Source organism: Ciconia boyciana, chromosome 3 (assembly GCF_034638445.1).
Source record: "Ciconia boyciana chromosome 3, ASM3463844v1, whole genome shotgun sequence".
Lineage (NCBI taxonomy): Eukaryota > Metazoa > Chordata > Aves > Ciconiiformes > Ciconiidae > Ciconia > Ciconia boyciana.
In genome coordinates this window covers 119,223,754-119,241,383 of record NC_132936.1, presented here as the reverse complement: position 1 = coordinate 119,241,383, position 17,630 = coordinate 119,223,754, and the positions used below count along the sequence as shown (strand labels likewise).

The following is a 17,630-nucleotide window of genomic DNA, read 5'->3' as shown; positions in this document are numbered from 1 at the left end:
TATTGTTACTTGCTTTTGACCACGTGAGCATAAAATTCATTGCTCTGCCTCATGGGGTTAGTCTACCTTGTAAAAATAACAAAGTATTTCTTGCCTAAAGCTGACCAAAGAAAGGGTTGTCTTGTGAAGAGTCCCTGTGGTGTTATGTTAAGCGTACTTATTTTTAACTGGTTTTTTCCTTGAATGTTTTTCTTCAGCACTAAATCGTGTAGACCCGTGTATGTATATACAGACTGCTTGATAAAATTCCCATTCCTCGGTTAATCAGATCTTGTTCTTACACAGGATAATAAATTCTTCAAGATAGGGACTATCTTCTAGGTTGCTTTCACAGTGCTAGTCATAACTGAACTCCAGCTCTCAAGTCAAACAGTAATACAAAATAAATAATCATGGAGGAATCTCTTTCTAAATAAATTTTTCAGGTTACTTAGGCAACCTGATCTTAAGTTCAGATCTTCAGATCTTAGGTTACTGCTCCATTGGTCAGTCTTTCCTTAGGGACAAAAGATCTGAAAATTTTTTTTTTAACTAGATACGTCTCTGCCAGAGTTGTTAGTAGTGTGTTGCCATCCTTAATTTTTGGTTCTAGGACAAGCTATATTAATTGGTAGCTATTGCCAACCTAGAGTTTTATTACTGAGCTTGTTTGCCCCCTTTTATTGCAGAGAAAGAGAAGATTTCCGCATTATATTCTGTGGTTAAACTGTATTTTGAGGATATCGTTGTGTAAATCTGAGGTTTCGCATGACTAAGGCTTTTTCTGCTTTGGTGGACCTTCTCACAGTAGAAAGTCAGCTGCTTCTCTGGGCAATGTAACTACATACACTAGGGAAGATGTAGTTATCACAGGGGTCCCTTTGCTTGATTGTGCCTAATCCCTGGAACGATTGCAGCGTGCTTAAAGATTCTGCATGCCTGAATATCCTGAAAGAGCAGGGTTTGTTTCAGGCACAGGTGCACACATGCATGTCTGTGAATAAGTCCACTAGGTACGTATTCACCTTGTTCTTCAAATGCTAAATGTTCATGCCACTTCCAAGTAGTTGCCACTGACAGGACAAAAGCTTTTCAGGGCAAGACCAGACAATGTTTTTGAACATCATTTGATAAGGATTTTGAATGGTTAGGCTTTTGGGAGACTGTCAGTTAGCAATGATGTATTTATACTGTCTGCATGGTGGCATTGGGTCATAACCTCTGCCTGGCACTGCAGTAGTTATTTTGGTGTCTCGTTCTACAAGAGGAATTTTGTTTTAAAGTTGGCAGTTACAGGAAGCAAATTCAGGATGCTATGCAGGGGATGCACACCATCAAATAGTCAAGAATATTCTTTTTAACCTTCATTTTAGAACATTAGTTCTTTTCAGTGAGTGAATTAGTGCTGTTGGATTCCTTAAAGCAGTATGTGCTTGTTTCTCAGCTGTGCTGTGTCTGAGAAATTACTGAAAATCTAGTGCTGTTTTACATGGTGAAAATTTGATGTCAGCCAAGCTATGTAAAATTTTACCCATAAGAAAATTTTATCATTGTAAAAAGCTGTGAAGAAAACTATTTTACAGTATAGTAAACAATATTTTATAGTATAGTATTTCTATAGTGTAAAATAGTTTATAGTATAAAAAATATTTTACAGTATGCTTTGTTTTTAGGATAAGGAGACTAGTATATCTTTCCTAACTTAGGAAATTGTAATTGACACATCTGAAGTCATGAAAAGGATTAGGCCAGCTGCATGTAAGCATATACAAGACAAGTGGTTGAATGTGTTCTCAAGGGCGTCATCTTTTTGAAATCTGATCTCCAAGACTGAAATGGCTGTCTTGGTTGCTACTCTGAAACATTATATTCGTGAATCAGACAAGACTGTAGATAGAGGTGAGAGCTTTTGCTGAAGGTCTGTTTTCTTTTGAGATCTCTGCAATCCATTCTTATGGGGGAAAAAACCCCTTTTTTTTAACCTGGAAACATTTAAAATAAATTTCAGAACATGTTTTATTTACAAAAATATTTTTTCTAATACCTTAGCAATATTCTTGTTTATAATGATCTAATATTTGAAAAATGTGTGGAAACTAGGCTCTCTGTGACCACACTCTGCTCTGTTTTTTGTTAGTTATAACTTTGAGCCAGTATTTTAAGAGTATCTGAAAAGCCAACCTTTTAAATACAGGTTTAAACATTTTAGGTAAACACTTAGATTTCAGAAGTGCTTAGCACCGCTTTGCTGAGAGATATACAGCTTTTCTATGGTTTGTACACTTTGCAGATGCCTGTGTAAGTGTTGTGTACTCTGCAGCAATGGATGTACAGTGCTTCTGAATACATAAGCAATTCTCCTGTTAATATCACTGAGATCTATATTTTTAAGGCGTTCTTTACTTTTGACTTTCATATTAATAGCAATCTAGCCATGCACCTTTATGTTGATTAGAAAAAATAGAATTAAAACAAAATTTCTGAAATTACATTTGTCGATGTAGAGCACATTGCACTCCAGAAATTTGCTTTTAATGAAGCTTTTTGAGTTGCCACTTGAATGCTTTTTACAATACTATCTGAGAATCAGTTATTTGAGTAACAGCCCAAAACAAACAATTGTTTTAAAACATCGTGGATCATCCTCTACTATTGTTTTGGGGGAAAGGAGTGGGGTATAGAGAGTGTCCAGCTGAAAGATAAAGCTACTGTACTAAAATGGGAGTGACACAAAGCATTTGCATGTGGTTTCTTGGAAGCACGGAGTTCTTGTATTTTAACCTGATTAATCACATTTTCAGATGAACGCAAATCAATTCAAGATATGAAGCAGGTCTTGTTGGCTCTAGAATTTTAATACTTGGATGGAAGAGGACTCTCTTGAGAATACTGATAGTTCTTTAACAAAAAATCCTTAATACCTGAAGTGCTTAAAAAACCCCACCTTGTTGTGTTAGTCACAAGGTGAATGAAATTCAAAATGGATTATGAAATAAACATAAATAATTCTGTGTGCTTTAAAACAGTGACTAATTTGATGTTTCTACAGGGTTACCAGCAAAGCCTTTTAAAGAAAAACATTTAACAGGTATTATTTCTAGCCAGTTAGTAAGCTTGTAAGCTCAGGCATCAGTGCCAAGCTGATGGGATACTTTTTGATTCTGCTGAAAAGCATAGGAAGCATAGAGCCTTGTGTCAGCTGGTGAGCAAAGCGCAAAGAAGACTAATGAGTTTGAGGTTAGAGGAACACTCACTCTGTGGCCAGAGCTCAAGGAAGCTCAGAGCGCTGTGATGAGCCACAGGCAAACTCTGCCTCAAATGATGTAAACAAAGCTTGATCCTCCTTATTTTGCTCAGTGATGTTATCACGCTGTTTACACTATTGTGGACTAGGACCTCCTTGGATTTCCTAGTGTTTTCATCTCTATCCTGGTCCCCTGAGCTTGTCTTGTAAAATTCTGTGTGCTACTGCCACCATCAGTCCTTCTGGCTCACTGTATCTGAGCTATCCTCTGCCTTGCGTTTCCAGTATAGCTTCAGGATGTTTGTGTGGGCACTAGGTTGCCTGTAAGGAGCCTTTAGAGAAGAAGGAAAAGTAGTATTTTGTTCAGGCTCTGAAAACTTAATTTAGTACTCTGTTCTTCAGTGATAGCTATGTGACATTTTAAGAAAGTCAGGCTATAGTTAAATACGGAGGAAAAAGCGATCTTGTAAAAAGGGGCACATCCATCATAGACGAGGACTGTTGTATATGCGCATTCAGGGAGGAAATCTGAACAAGAAATGAATAGGATATTATTGAAATTTGGTGTTACACATAAATGTATGTTGTTTTCATTTAAAAATCCAAATCAAATAAAAAAAAAAAAAACCAACCCCAAACCCAGAAAACCTACATGGTTTTTAGGTAAGTTCAGCCTAGGCAGAGAGAATCAGCAGAAATGACAACTGTGAATTGAAGGAAGAAAGAATAGACAGAAACTATGCAAATTTAAAATAAAGCTTATACTGTAATGCATTCATCCCTTATTTTATGTTCTTACTATTTTATTTTTAAAGCTATTTTATAAAGACAAAGATGTTACTGAAATATGACATTTTTAAGTGTATAAGCTTTTTAAATTTCAGCTTGTGGAAAAGATTTTAAAGGTAGGTGAGGTGCTTGCAATATATTTAAGAAGGAATAATGAAACTGTTGTGATATTAAACTCGCATAGTCAGTTATGAAACACTCATCTGCAAATGTTGTTTTTATCCATATATGTTCATTACGAACAGAGGCTTTTATGCTTGTGAACTATTAAAGGAAATTTTCCTATTCCTGTAATTACTTTGATTTTTCATTGTTTTCTCTTCCCAAGTTCTCTCATCCATGGTGCGTCCGTTGCCAGAAACAAAACGTTGGATGAGATTGATATTTGGTCAGGTTTTGGCAGAGATACTAATTTCTTCTACTGTTCTTTGACTTGTTCTTCCAAGATCAGAACCTCTCTTAGCTCTCTAATGCAGGCAAACCCTTTGCTTGAATGCTTCAAGGTTAGGAATGAGACCTTTGTAATACCCATTTCTAGTAGAAACTGCTGCTCAGCATCTGTACCTGGACTCTGTATTGCAGGTGAACTGGAATTGACTGTAAGACCTGTGAAATTGGATGTGAGTATGTGTGAAGAAAGAGTAATTTACATTTGTTAAGTATGAAGAGTTCTTTAGTTTCATAATTTAGGCAGTTGTTGCTTTGCTATAGTTCAGCAAAACACAAAAAACATTATTGAGAAATATTCTTACATGCCTCTCCAACCTCTTCCTCTTCTCATCATCTGATTCTTGTCTTTATCATCCATAACCATGACCTCCTTGACTATGATCTTTAAAAGAAAAAAATAAATTAGTGCTTTATCTTCTCTTAAGCATTGCTGGTTTGTAAACTTAAGTATCTGGCTAATTGCAAATGCAAGGCTGGTTAACTGAACAGTGGTTCTTATGCCCAGCAGATGATGGCAGAGCATCACAGATTTTCAGTGTAGCATCGCTTGTTAACCTTGTGTGCGGTGGATCAGTTTCTGAATGTCCCAGTAAAATGTTCTTTTTAAATTCATATTGGTAGGTCCTGCTAGGGATAGATTAGCTCGAGACAAAATGCCTTTCTGGCAAAAGTTTATTTTCTTAGCACATCTCATGTGGAAGATCTTAGCTCTCTACTTTAGCAGGCCAGTGTGTTGGCAGAGTTGGTCTTGTCTGTCTTTTGTGCCAGCTGTAATAATTTAAAGCTATGTAGCAGTGTTTGGCTGACTTGCATATGTGGTAATTAGCTCCACTTCATAGCAGAACATTGACAGAACTCTGGGTCTCACTTTCAGTCTTTGCTTATATATTTGTGAGGAAAAATAGTGTGGACTTTAGCTCCCAAACCAGGAAATGGGCTAGAGTCATGAAATAAGACTTTGCTTAATGCTACTTCGGGGTTGTGAGCAAATGATGCTATCTAATGACTGCTGGTCTTCAGTCCTGGCTCAGGCATCTGTTTGTTTACATCCTGATTTGTAAAAATTTCATTGCTGTGTTCTGATACTTAGGGTTTTCTGAAGTGTAAGTTAGAAATGTTTCAGAACTTGCAATTAGCTAACTCATTGTGTGGCAAGGGAGAAGAGATCTGGCTATGTTAATGCTTCTTTCATTTTTCTCCATTGTGATTTTTGTTACAGAACTATGAAATATTTCAGGTTCCTTGGGAGGCTTTAATCTTTCAGATTAAATTTGAGTCAGTTCTAGTCTTTCTATTAGTATTGGAAGTGAGATTTCACTGATCTGGTAAGAGGAGGACAGTGCATTATATACATTATAGATAATACTTTCAATTTTCTCTTTAGTTGTTTTAAAGTGAATTTAATTTTTCTAAAGAAAGATATGCATGTACCATGTACCTTTTATTTTTATTGTTTTTTCCAGTAGGAAATAGTCCTAATAGTAACCCTCACAGAACTTCAAGGTTTTCTAACATGAGTTCTAGATGCAATTGCAAACTTCTGATTTCAAAAATAGATAATTTGTGAGGGATTTGTCTTGACAAAATAATGGCCAGTTACTTGAAAGATGCTAGGATTTCTGAGTCTGGGTAAGGAAGCAGGAGAGTTGTGGTTGGATCAGGACATCGTTTTAAACATGACTAATAAAAGTAGAGAGACTGATGTCATGGCTGGACAAGTCCTTACATACATTATTGTAATATAGGTATAAATTATGTCTATCCATACATTCATTTTACATTGGAAAATGTATTTACATATGTAGTGTGACAAGCAATGCTTAAAGTTTATGTGCTTTTTCAAATGCTTATGCTGTGAGCATTTTTTTAGGATATTAACTCTTTCTATATGAGTTGCAAGTCTGGAGTGGAGCTTGCAGTAAAAATGAGATTCCTGTGTTAACCGCTTGCCAAGGTGCTGGCTTTGCATTAAACTGGAGTGGGTCCAATAACTTGAGGGTGGCAGGACAGGGAGTGAGCATAGATAGTGCCTACCATTTCAAAGACTGACTGACTCCATTTACAGTTTTAAGATTTTGAGGAAAATAGGAACCAAGGAGTTTCTGTGGACAGAACCAAGAGTTGGCAAATACCTCACCTATATTGGTGAGAAGAAGCATTTTGTGCTGGCGGAACTTATAAGCAACTATTCGGGCTAATTGCCAGTGGAGGTCTGCTTTTCCATTCTCTTTTAGTACTGTCTTTTAGTCTCGTGATTATGTTCTACATATAGCTTACCATATGGTGATATGGCTCCTTTTGCATGATCCAGAGGGGTTTCTGCGTAGCTATGCTGACAGTAATTGCTCTTGATGCTGCTGTGCAATGTCGTGCTGTTAAGGGTCCACCTTCAATCATGTTCTAGGCTTCCGTGTAAACTGGTGGAAAAAGGAATGCAGCTTTATTGGAGTCGAGAGTCTAATTAATTGAAATATACCAAATGGCGTACTGGAAACTGAGGAAACTACTTTAAGCCTCTGCAAATGCTGTTTAGCCTTATTTTTATAGCCCTAGAGGCAGAATCAGATCTGTCACTTGCTGACACAGCAAAGGGAAGATTGTTCTGGGAGTATTGACCCTTTTTTGCCCTCTGCCTCCGTAGTTGCAAGCAGTTACCAAGACTGACTAACTGCAGAATGTCAGAATTTACTATTCAGGCAAAAAAAGTCTTGACAGAAAATCACCTTGTGCTTCTGGACTTCTGGCACGCTCTCTCCCTTTCTGAAATAGTGCAGTTGTGTGTATCTCTGGATTTGTGTCTGGTTGGTTTTTAGACAAGAAATTTAAGTGTCAAGAAATTTAAGTGGAACTTTGTTACTGCTTTGGTAGAGGATCAGGTCTCTGCGTTGGCTACAGTTTCCAAACATAAAGCTCTGCATATAGGCTACCTACTAGAAAGACTAAGCGCTGTTTGGTTTTTTTGCTGCATTTTTGCAAAAACCTAAGAAGGTATTAATGTGATGTAAAGTGGATCAGGTGGTATGTATGTGCCTTGTAGAAGTTAAGAAACAATTTCTTTTACTATTGGAGCAAATGCACTAAATGGAGCTAAGAAATGTTGAGGAGACTGTTCATGTTAGGAAAGAAATTGTTATGGGGAGTTCAAAAGCTTCAGGTTCTGTAAGATGCTTTTGCTGTGGTTTGCTGTATGCTTGCCACTTTCTAGGACTTCCTAAGAACCTCAGTTCGTCCTTCATACCCAAACATGGTGAGCAATTTGTGAACTAACTTTGGTCTCTTAAATCAAGCTGCTGATAGGGAATTTTCAGATAGTTGAGGGAAAATTTTTCAAGCTTTTCAGCAGTAACAGAGTACAAGATTTCTTTCAGTTGTTTTTATGGATTCACAGATTCAGTCTATTCCTGGCAAAATCAGAAGTCTAAAGTAGGGTACTAGGTAGATGCTTTAATTGAGATTCTCTTTAAATTTGAAGAGGATAGATGAAGTGGTACTGCCGCAGAACCTGAATCTGCTTTAATTTCTTGTACAAACAAAAAAAATAGATGTATGCAGGTCATGGCTACAGGTATTTCCTGTTTGAGATGGAGGAAAAAAAAAACATTATCTTATGTCTATCTGGGTGATGTTTTGAGTAGGTGAGTGATAACTGGTCAACGGTGGGGCTATGTTAACCTGCTTAACTTGGCATGTATCCCAGGAGATCTCATATGTTTGGTGTGCTGAAGAAGCACTAGTTCTGCTAATATGTTTACTAATATAACTGTCTTTCTAACTCACTGTGTTAGTCTAGTGTAAATATAATGCTAGCTCCTACAAAGAAAACTCAGTCTCTTCTTTAACTTCTTCATACCTGGTATTTGTAAGAGCTGTCTGACTAAGAACTAGCTAAGCATCCTCAATCCTTAAAAATGTTGTGTCAGCATGTGGTATTCAGTGAGTCACAAGGCTAACTGTATTATGGCTGGTGCAGGGAGGAAAAAAGGTAAGGTTTATTTAAAATAAAATGAACAAGCTTGTATTTGCCCTCAGAATTTGATGTTGTCTTTATAATCTTCCATGAGTGTTTAATAGTTGTAATAAAGTAGGAGAAATCCTGGTAGGAAAGCAATGAAGAAGTGTGCATTGTGTTTAACTTGCAGAGGGTTTATTGAAGCATTTCTGAGAATAGGTGTGTGTTGGTTTTTTTTCCTTTCAGTTGATGCTGATGAGATAAAACGACTAGGAAAGAGATTTAAGAAGCTTGATTTGGACAACTCTGGTTCTTTGAGCGTGGAAGAGTTCATGTCTTTACCTGAATTGCAACAGAACCCATTAGTACAGCGAGTAATAGATATATTTGACACAGATGGAAATGGAGAAGTGGACTTCAAAGGTAAGACACAGTGGTTTGTGATGGGTGGTGGCATTTTATCAGAATTCCTGGAGCTTTAGAATTTAAATTTTGCTTCAGCTGAGAAAGGAGGGGTGATGAAAACTTGTTAATCAAAGTAAGGTGCTAATTCCTAGTAAAACTGAATACCAGTAAAACTAGTTTCTCTGGCACATTAGGGCACTCCTGAATGAAATACTTAAAAGAGCTGGTTGTTTAGTAATAGCTTTCCAGGTCATAGGGATTTAGGACTACTCATTAAGTATCTCTTAAAGTACACTAAAGTACACTAATTCAGACCCTTAATTGTGGTGCTGTCTGAAGTATATTCTTAGGCTGAAGAGACTGAAAAAAGTGGGGTAGACTCTATAAGTGGTGTGCCTGTGCATAAGTTGTATTTATGCAAATGTTATGAGATCTGTCTTTCCTTGGAGCATTTTGAAAATAGTTTTCTAAATTGTGAAAGTGGTCCAGATTTTTCTGCTGATACTTCCTTTACAGAATTTTTTTTAGGTAGATCTTAGGTGACCACTTCAAGTGAAAAACAAAAGTTTTGATTTAGTACATTCCTCCAAAATGTTAGACTTATTTTAAATATTAATTATTAAAAGGGCCAGCAGGTTAAAAAATCTTCATTACGAGTTGATGTTAAAACAGTCTCTGACCCTTAGAAGTGATAATGTCTGTAACTTCTGTTCAAGGTAATAGTATCTCTTGTTGCTCGTGACTAGAAGAGGTTGATCCAGTTTTTCTTCAGGGTTTTTTTGAACTGGAGAGAGTTCTTAAATCTCATTTATTTTGACAGGCTGACATTTTAAATAAAATGTTAACATACAAAAGCTGCTAACCTTTATAAAACCCCTTAAATTTCTATAGGGAGGACTACAGCATAACTGGAAAGTTGAGTTTTTGAGACTTTTTCTTGGTATCAGTTTCCAAAGCAGTAATTGTCTGTAATTGTTCAAAATCCCCTTGTGAAAAATAGGCAGTGATGAAAGATGATGCTATATTGTATGTGACATTAAGCTGTGATTAATATAATTATCAAGAGCTGTTCCTCTTGGGTGGGAACAGGAAGTTGTCAAAATCAATTTTCCATGGTAAAATGATGCTGCTGCAGTAAGTGGCAATGAATTCTGTTGTTGTCGTCTGGCCAAGTTTGATTAATTTCTTTATTTCTGTCTTGGAGGGAAGCTCAAAGGAAAGATTTAAACTGAAAGAGGGTAGATATAGATACGATACAAGAAATTTTTTACTCTGGGGGTGGTGAGACACTGGAACAGGTTGCCCAAGAAGTTGTGGATGCCCCATCATTGGATGTGTTCAAGGCCAGGTTGGATGGGGCTTTGAGCAACCTGGTCTAGTGGAAGGTGTCCCTGCCCATGGTGGGGGGGTGTGGACTAGATGATCTTTAAGGTCCCTTCCAACGCAGATCATTCTATGAAAAGAAAAATTACTAGTGTGAGGAAACGCATTCTTTTGTTGAAAGACCCAAAATTTAGATTAATCTTTCATAAGCATAATAGTAAAACTCAAGTTATCAGTCAGGCATTTTGTTGATAAATAACATAGGAATTGTTGACTTAATTTCACAAAACTTGTTGAAACTGTAGTAGGCCTTTCAATCTAATGCTATATTGCTATACCTCTCTGTTCTTTCTATACCATAGTTTAGCTTGCAGTTTTGCACTGTTGTCATTTTTACCACCCAAAGTTCTAGGAAGTCTAGTTACAGGATCTCATCCAGACATATCACATCCCAGGGTTTTTGGGGTTTTTTTGGCAACTTGAGAGTTTGCTCCTGGGATAATGACTTCACTGTTAAACAGTGTAAGTTTTCTTTTTACCCTGTTTCTTATATTAAAGTATTTTTCTTTAGTTTTTTTACTAGAGCAGTTTTCACTTTCATGTAATTCTTGCATTACGTTGAGAAACCAATCTTGAAGAGCTCTACAATGAGAATCCCCGCTGGAGTAGATTTAGTAGAAGTCTCAATGGAGTTTTATATCAGATTCAGGTGAAAGTCTAGTTCAAAGTTACTTAAATACTCGTGTGAACAAGTCTGTTCAGTGAGTGCAATATTGGATTCGAAGTACTTCCCACTAAAGAACATTAAAGTATCAAAGTATGTGGACACTTAGGTGTCACAAGGTAGGCAATATTTTAAAGACTCTAGGGTAATTTAGATTCTTTTTACAATTTCTAGAAATTTCTGAATGTTGATTTCCTTGGTTTATTTAAAAAAATTATTTTTTTTTGTAAATGTTTTTCTTGTATTCTTTAGAATTTATAGAAGGAGTCTCCCAGTTCAGTGTCAAAGGAGATAAGGAACAGAAGCTGAGGTGTAAGTATTTTTATTTTCCTTAACAAAAATTTTTTGATACTCAAAAATATACTTTTGTTAGTTAACATTGAGAAACCAACAAATCCAGATTCTTTTAAAAAGCGGGAAATCATGAAGGTAGATTGCACACATTGTCATTTGTGTGACGAATTTGCCAGCACTCTCTTCTGCAGGGAATGTTTGAGGAGGTTGCCTTCTGAATATCTTTAGTTGCTTCCCATTTAAAAAGAAAAAAAAAAACAAAACAAAACCAAAAAACGTTTAAGGATACTTATTTCACAAAACTGTGTAGCAATGTGCATTGCTTTATGGGAGCGTAAGAATAACATTAAATTTTTTGCTACTACAGTAGAACAGCACTAAGCTCTTGTTTGAGAACTGCATCTCAGGAACACAACATGGCCCAAGCTTTTGGAGTGGGGAAGGGATAGGTTCAGTCACGGATGTAGCTTTCAATAACTAAGACATGATATAGGTTTAGGAAAGAAATCTGCTGTACTGAAGTGTTTAAAAATAAATTCAGTCTTAATGACAAATTGTTTGCAGCAAAGTAAGCAGGTGGGATTTTGATTCATCTGTTCCCTGGAAGGTTGTCATTTTTTCTGCTTGCAAATGAGCTGCTACCTGGGTGCTTTACTTGGGGTGGTGAAGATTTTCCAGTTCAGTGTTTATAGAGTTCTTTTACTGCTGGTGCTAAACCAAACTCGATTGACATTTCTAAAGTGAGTTTTTTCTTTTAAAATTTGATAGTATTTAAAAGTAGTATTTAAAAGTAGAATTTTAAATTCAATAGTATTTAAAAGTATTTACACCATTCATTGTATTGTTTCTGATGTTTCGTGTTTTTCAAAATGAAACTGAAAGGCTGTTAGAAACCTCACTTAAAATGCAGTATTTTTCTCAGTTTGTGCCGGATTGTTAATGCGAAGCACATGAATGTATATTGCTCTTTTCCAACCACATTTGTTACTGAAAGTTTTACATACATATATTACTTCTGCAGTTGCTTTTCGCATTTACGATATGGACAAAGATGGTTATATCTCAAATGGAGAGCTCTTCCAGGTGCTGAAGATGATGGTTGGGAACAATCTCAAAGACACTCAGTTACAGCAAATTGTAGATAAAACCATAATTAATGCAGATAAGGATGGCGATGGAAGAATATCCTTTGAAGAATTCTGTGCTGTAAGTAACCTCTAAAGAAAACTTTGATAATTTGGAATTAAAAAGGAGGAAAAATGGTAAACAGTATAAAGGGTAAGATTATAAAAGCAGAGTGTTTCTTCTGAGCTGGCAACAGCCACCCTTTGACACAGCTTTATTACAGATGGTATTTTTGTCTTATGGCTTCCAGTAGAGCAACATGTTTTATGACATAGGAGCAAGTCATGAGCAAGTTCCTTCAGGATGCAGACTTCCCCATTGAATCTAGCGTGCCTGAAGAAGATTGCTTAGTTCAGAGCACAGCAACTTTTACAAAGTAATTTCTATGTCATTTTGTGACATACTAAACACAAGACCAGTCCTAATTATTTTTGTATATAGACAAAAAATGCTAGCGTGACATGAAGACGTATATTGGATTCCAGTCTCTATTCTGATAGGAAATACCAGCTTTAAAGATGAGTTGCGAGTGACTGGCTCGTCATAGCAGGCTGGTTTTCCTTGTTTTCAATGGTTAAATTTGATTAAAAAAGAAACAGCATTTTGAGTTGTCTTAAATGTCTCTAGCTGCTTAATAGAATACACTGAGTGAAAAAAAAAAAAACAAAACAAAACAAAAAACCAAACCAAAAGAACCCAAAGCATGGTGGGTAGGCATGTCCAGTCTGCTGCGGGGGGGGAGAAATGCTTCAAACCGTCTGAAAGCTGTAAAACCACAGTAGGTCATAGCAGACCTCTCTTTCAAAAAGTGTCACTATCAGCGGTGGTGCGAGGAGGGGAGAGGTGTATTCCACAGAGGTGAACTTTAGGTTAATCTCCCAATCTCTAAACTACGTGTCTGCTCCAAATCACCCTTTAGAAAGGTTTATCTTTGCAGGGTGTGGAGAGAGCCTGGGGAGATTATCACCATCTGCAGAACAGGGGGATTTTACAAAGGCCAGGGTAGCCGGATTTGTGTCAGTTACAGGGATGGTAACCCCTCTAGTGCTGCTCTTGAAAAGGCACCAACAGTTGAAAGGCGCATTTTAAAAACTCTTTGGTATTACTGAGCAGAATGCTTGAATGTAGCGCTTGAGACTTGAAATGGCTGATTTTCACCCATGTCATATATTTGTTCCATTAGTTGACAGCAAGTTTTAAATTCCTTCTCTCTTTCAATGTGTCATTTACTTTTTTTTAAAACTTGAACATTTGAAAATTGCAATGAGTGTTAACACATTAATTTTAAATGGTGTCTTAATGAACATACACCTGGGTAGCACAGTTTGAGTCCATAGGTACTCAAGCATTGCTTTTGTTTCCTACTCTTTGAATTTGCAACTTCAGTTCAAACATAACTTGTTCATGCTCATGATCAATGCAAGTTCTAAAAAAAGGGGGGGAAAAAAAAGATCTGCCCTCCCACAAACTATTAAAGCAAAAATATTTTTTTCATCTGCTTTTTTTTTTTGGTAGAGTTTAGTTATTTTTGTGGCATCACGTGAAAACGTATGGTCATCTGCAAAGAACTCAGAATGAGTTGCAGCCTGCAAACACCTAGATTAGTGAAATATCTGTTTATTTCTTGCGCTGGGCTGTTGTCTTCTAGCCATCCATAGAATATGATGTTGCCCTTTCTTTTCTTTTGTCCTTGGGCTTCTGCCTAGACTTCGTGTCTTGCACTACAATTTGATTTTCCTTTACCTTTCTTTTAATTTCTTCAGTTTTTGTTGGCCTCCTGACAAGACACCTTTCATTCCTACAATCTCTTATCCTCTTGTTCTTGCATTTTACCTTCTTTGAATTTTGTGCCATCTATCTACAAAAATACTTTTGTGTTTGTGGCATCTGGCCATACCGTTTGGCCTTTGAATTTTGTTTCCGCATTATAAAAAGTTCCTCTGACATTGCACCTTTTCCTTTCTTTGTGTGTGAATTGTACACCTTTGAACACAGGTAATTTATTTTTTGGGTGCATGCAGTTTTGTCTGAAATCCTGCCGCCTTTCCTAAGGCTCTTTGCTTCTCATGTAAAGATGCATGGTTTTACAGGGTGTTTTAGAAGTAAAGTTAGCATTTCATTTAACATGCAGAATACAAGGGCAGAATATGAGATGGGGGAGGAAAGCCAAAATGGTGTAACTTACACTGTTTTTCAGGCCCGTGAGTGTGTAAATTGTGCTAATATAATTACCTTGGCTCATACATAATTCATTCACGTATCACACAGTATTTGTGAAATGTAAATCAGTTTGGAGGGGCCAGGGAAGTACTGTAATTATGATTGACCTGAATGCGTCTTCTGAATAAAGTGTGTTCTTTGTACCTTGCTAACTTTCAATTATCATCTATTTATGAACACTTATTTTTCTCCCAGGTTGTAGGAGGCCTAGATATCCACAAAAAGATGGTCGTAGACGTGTGACTCTGTAGGGCACCACCCAACACTTTTGCTTTCTTCTCCATCTCTGAAGATCTGCTCAAGACGTCCAGCAATGCTCTCTGTGTATTTAAATGGAAGTATTTTTCTCTGTGAAGCCACATTTTCCAACATGAGCCTCATGAAGCCAACTAAGTGTTATTGAACTTTTATTCTCTCAATAACTCAGTGTAGCACTTTAAAGTCTGAAGGACAGCAAAGATGGAAAGAGCATATCAGTGTGGTGGAGAAAGGGAAGGGGTTGGCTTTTTAATTTATTTTTCTTCATCTTTTATAACAAGGAAATATCTATCTATATATATATATGTGTGTGTGTATTTATATATAGATATATATGTAGCTTTCTATATGTAGTAGCTAGATGGGCTTTAATTTAATATACTTGATTCAGAAACAAAACTAGAGTACAAAGTGCCAAGCAGAATATTAACAGTTCAATATATGGATATACATCCTTACTTTTATTTCACACAGTTTTATATATATAGTAGAAGAATGTAAAATTTTAACTGGGTGTTAGGTCAACTCTTTTCCTGTGACTGTTCAGATGTTTCTATATATTGACTGGCTGACAAAGCATTGCTTCCTATTAATTCACCTTAATTACATTTTTTGTAACACAGGAGACTAAGTTTATTTATACCTGTTAATATATTACCAGGGACTGTGTCTCTTTGCTAAATAACTTAGTACAGTTCTACTTAATATGAGAATATAGTTTAATGCTACTGCCAAGAACTAGCCCTCATGTGCATGTAGTAACTGCAGAATGCTTTGATGGCCGCTAGATTTTGTCACCTAGGAGTGCAGAGCAGTTACAGCTGTTCTGAAGTTAAGGCAAATCTGCTGCTCTGGATTCGTTTTAGATACGGCTGCTCAAGGTGTTAGATGCGTTCATGATTTTCTCTTGTGCTTAGCTTAATGAAATTAGGATCGACAAAACTGTGCAGGATTCCCATCTACTTATTTTATACAGTACTTAGATTATAAAAACGTTCTTGCCATTTAAATTCTGTTGTTTCAACCATGATAGTTTCCCCTCTCCATTTAAAGAATACTACAGGTAGCATAAATAACTGGTAATATTTTATATTATATATATGTATATAGGATTCATACGGGGGAAAATCTTGTTAACCTATGCCATAGAGGAGGAAAACTTCACACTATCTAAATTTATACCTCTTGCAGTTCTCCAGTCCTTTGTCTGGAGAATTTTTTTCTTTTCTAGATTTGTCCATATCATAATTTGTAACGGATGGTAACTTGATACATTTGTGTGATATAAAAGTAGCGAGCCATGTTTCACAACTTTATATCATCCCTTCCCTTTTCTGCAATGGTACTATTGGCTGGAAGAAAAACATTTGCTAGATTTTTTTAGGACAGTACATCTTTCCTGTATAGTAGTTTTTCTATTTTAAAAAAATGGTTTTATAATCAGCAGTGGAAAGTGCAGGTTGTCTGAACCCACTTCAGTCGAGCACCTGTCTGCCATAGCTGATCCTTCAACTGAGTGCTGCACATCATGGGCTCTGTCTGTGAGAGAGAAATCCAGGTGCTTGGTGTCCTTGCATGACATGAAGTTTTGCATGTAGATCGATTTGAAATGTTCCTCTTGTTTACATAATTTGCATAATTTAAAAGATAATGTTGCCAAACTTTGGTAAATGTTAATGTTCAAAACAAAAATCTCCACTACATGTAACTTTTCTTCCTCTGGATCAGTACGTGGCTTATAATCCCAGCCAGTGGTTGTATCTGTTCCAGTGTCAACTGCCATGTGCTCTGCTTCAAGGGGGAACTAGTCTTTTGTGAATTTTTTGTACATAAGTATTTGTTACAAACATTTTAGCAAATGCTTTCGATTTCTCTTACTTGCTTGTGCATATCTTGGCTGGCATTATAGAAATTAGTGCTAATGTTATTTCCTTAGGGGGATTGGAAGGGGAGGGATGAGGTGGTTTTTTTTTTTTTTTTTAGTTTGTGTGGGGAAAAATGATTTATGTTGAATGTTTAGTTTTTCCTCTGCATGCTACATCATATGTTGTGGGAACTATAAGAACCTTCATACTATATGAATACAAAATAAAATATTTGAACCTTGGCTGGGGTGTTCACTACTTACCTAGACCTTTCCTGTTCAACTTAAAGCAGCTCTGTGCCCTGCTCTAAAGAGAAGGAAATTTGCTGTTCATAGTTTTTGTCCCCTCTCTGATTATAAAGATTTCTTGAAAAACTGTACAGGGTGCAGACAGTCCCCTGAATACATCCAGGCTTCACTTCAGTGTTTCAAGACCACTTACATATTTTTTTTCTTAAAGGCACATCTGGTTCTCTTTGCTACGTGTCCAAATTGGATAAAATACCTTGTTTTAAATCCTACTAAATGCAGAATGATTGTGGTAAGTGGAAGGTGGTTTAAAAACCAAAACAAACAAAAAGAGCCCTAACCTTAATGTAGGTGGAAAATGAAAGGCAGCTTCTTTCTCAAGGAAAGGTCTGAGACCTCTGATGGTGCAAACACCCCTCCCTGTAGGCAGGTATGTTCTTTACAGAAGCTGTTTGCTGTTGCTGTTCATGTTGCAGTTGTTTGGGCCTCCTCCTGCTGCCCTCTGCTTCAGTGTCAGTGTGCACCTGCTTTAGGATAAAGACTACTCTTGTGTGTCCTCGCTCTCCCTTATCTTTCAAGCTAATTGAGATAAATGATGTAAGCAGCCAATGAACAGAAAATGTGCTAACCAGGTAGGTGCACGGTTGTACCTGGAGCTGCTCAAAATGGACACACTCTCCCCTATATAGCTCAGACTGAGAGCTGTACATTTAGGAAACTCAGCAAGTCTTAAATCTCTTAGCACTTGAAGGCTTGA

General features: G+C 36.7%; 1 protein-coding gene across 3 annotated transcripts in view; it reads left to right on the top strand.

Annotated features, from left to right (window-relative positions):
- The window catches only part of PPP3R1 (protein phosphatase 3 regulatory subunit B, alpha), a 40,948-nt gene extending 24,103 nt beyond the window's left edge, over positions 1–16,845 (top strand). For 2 of the 3 annotated variants that reach the window (XM_072857402.1, XM_072857403.1), the window contains 4 exons: positions 8,658–8,834; positions 11,116–11,175; positions 12,179–12,363; positions 14,698–16,845. In XM_072857402.1, coding sequence (XP_072713503.1) covers positions 8,658–8,834; positions 11,116–11,175; positions 12,179–12,363; positions 14,698–14,745 — 470 coding nt within the window. In that variant the 3' untranslated portion in view covers positions 14,746–16,845. The remainder of the gene's footprint in view (positions 1–8,657; positions 8,835–11,115; positions 11,176–12,178; positions 12,364–14,697) is intronic. The other variant, XM_072857401.1, reaches the window with a different exon arrangement.
- The last annotated feature ends 785 nt before the right edge of the window (positions 16,846–17,630 follow it).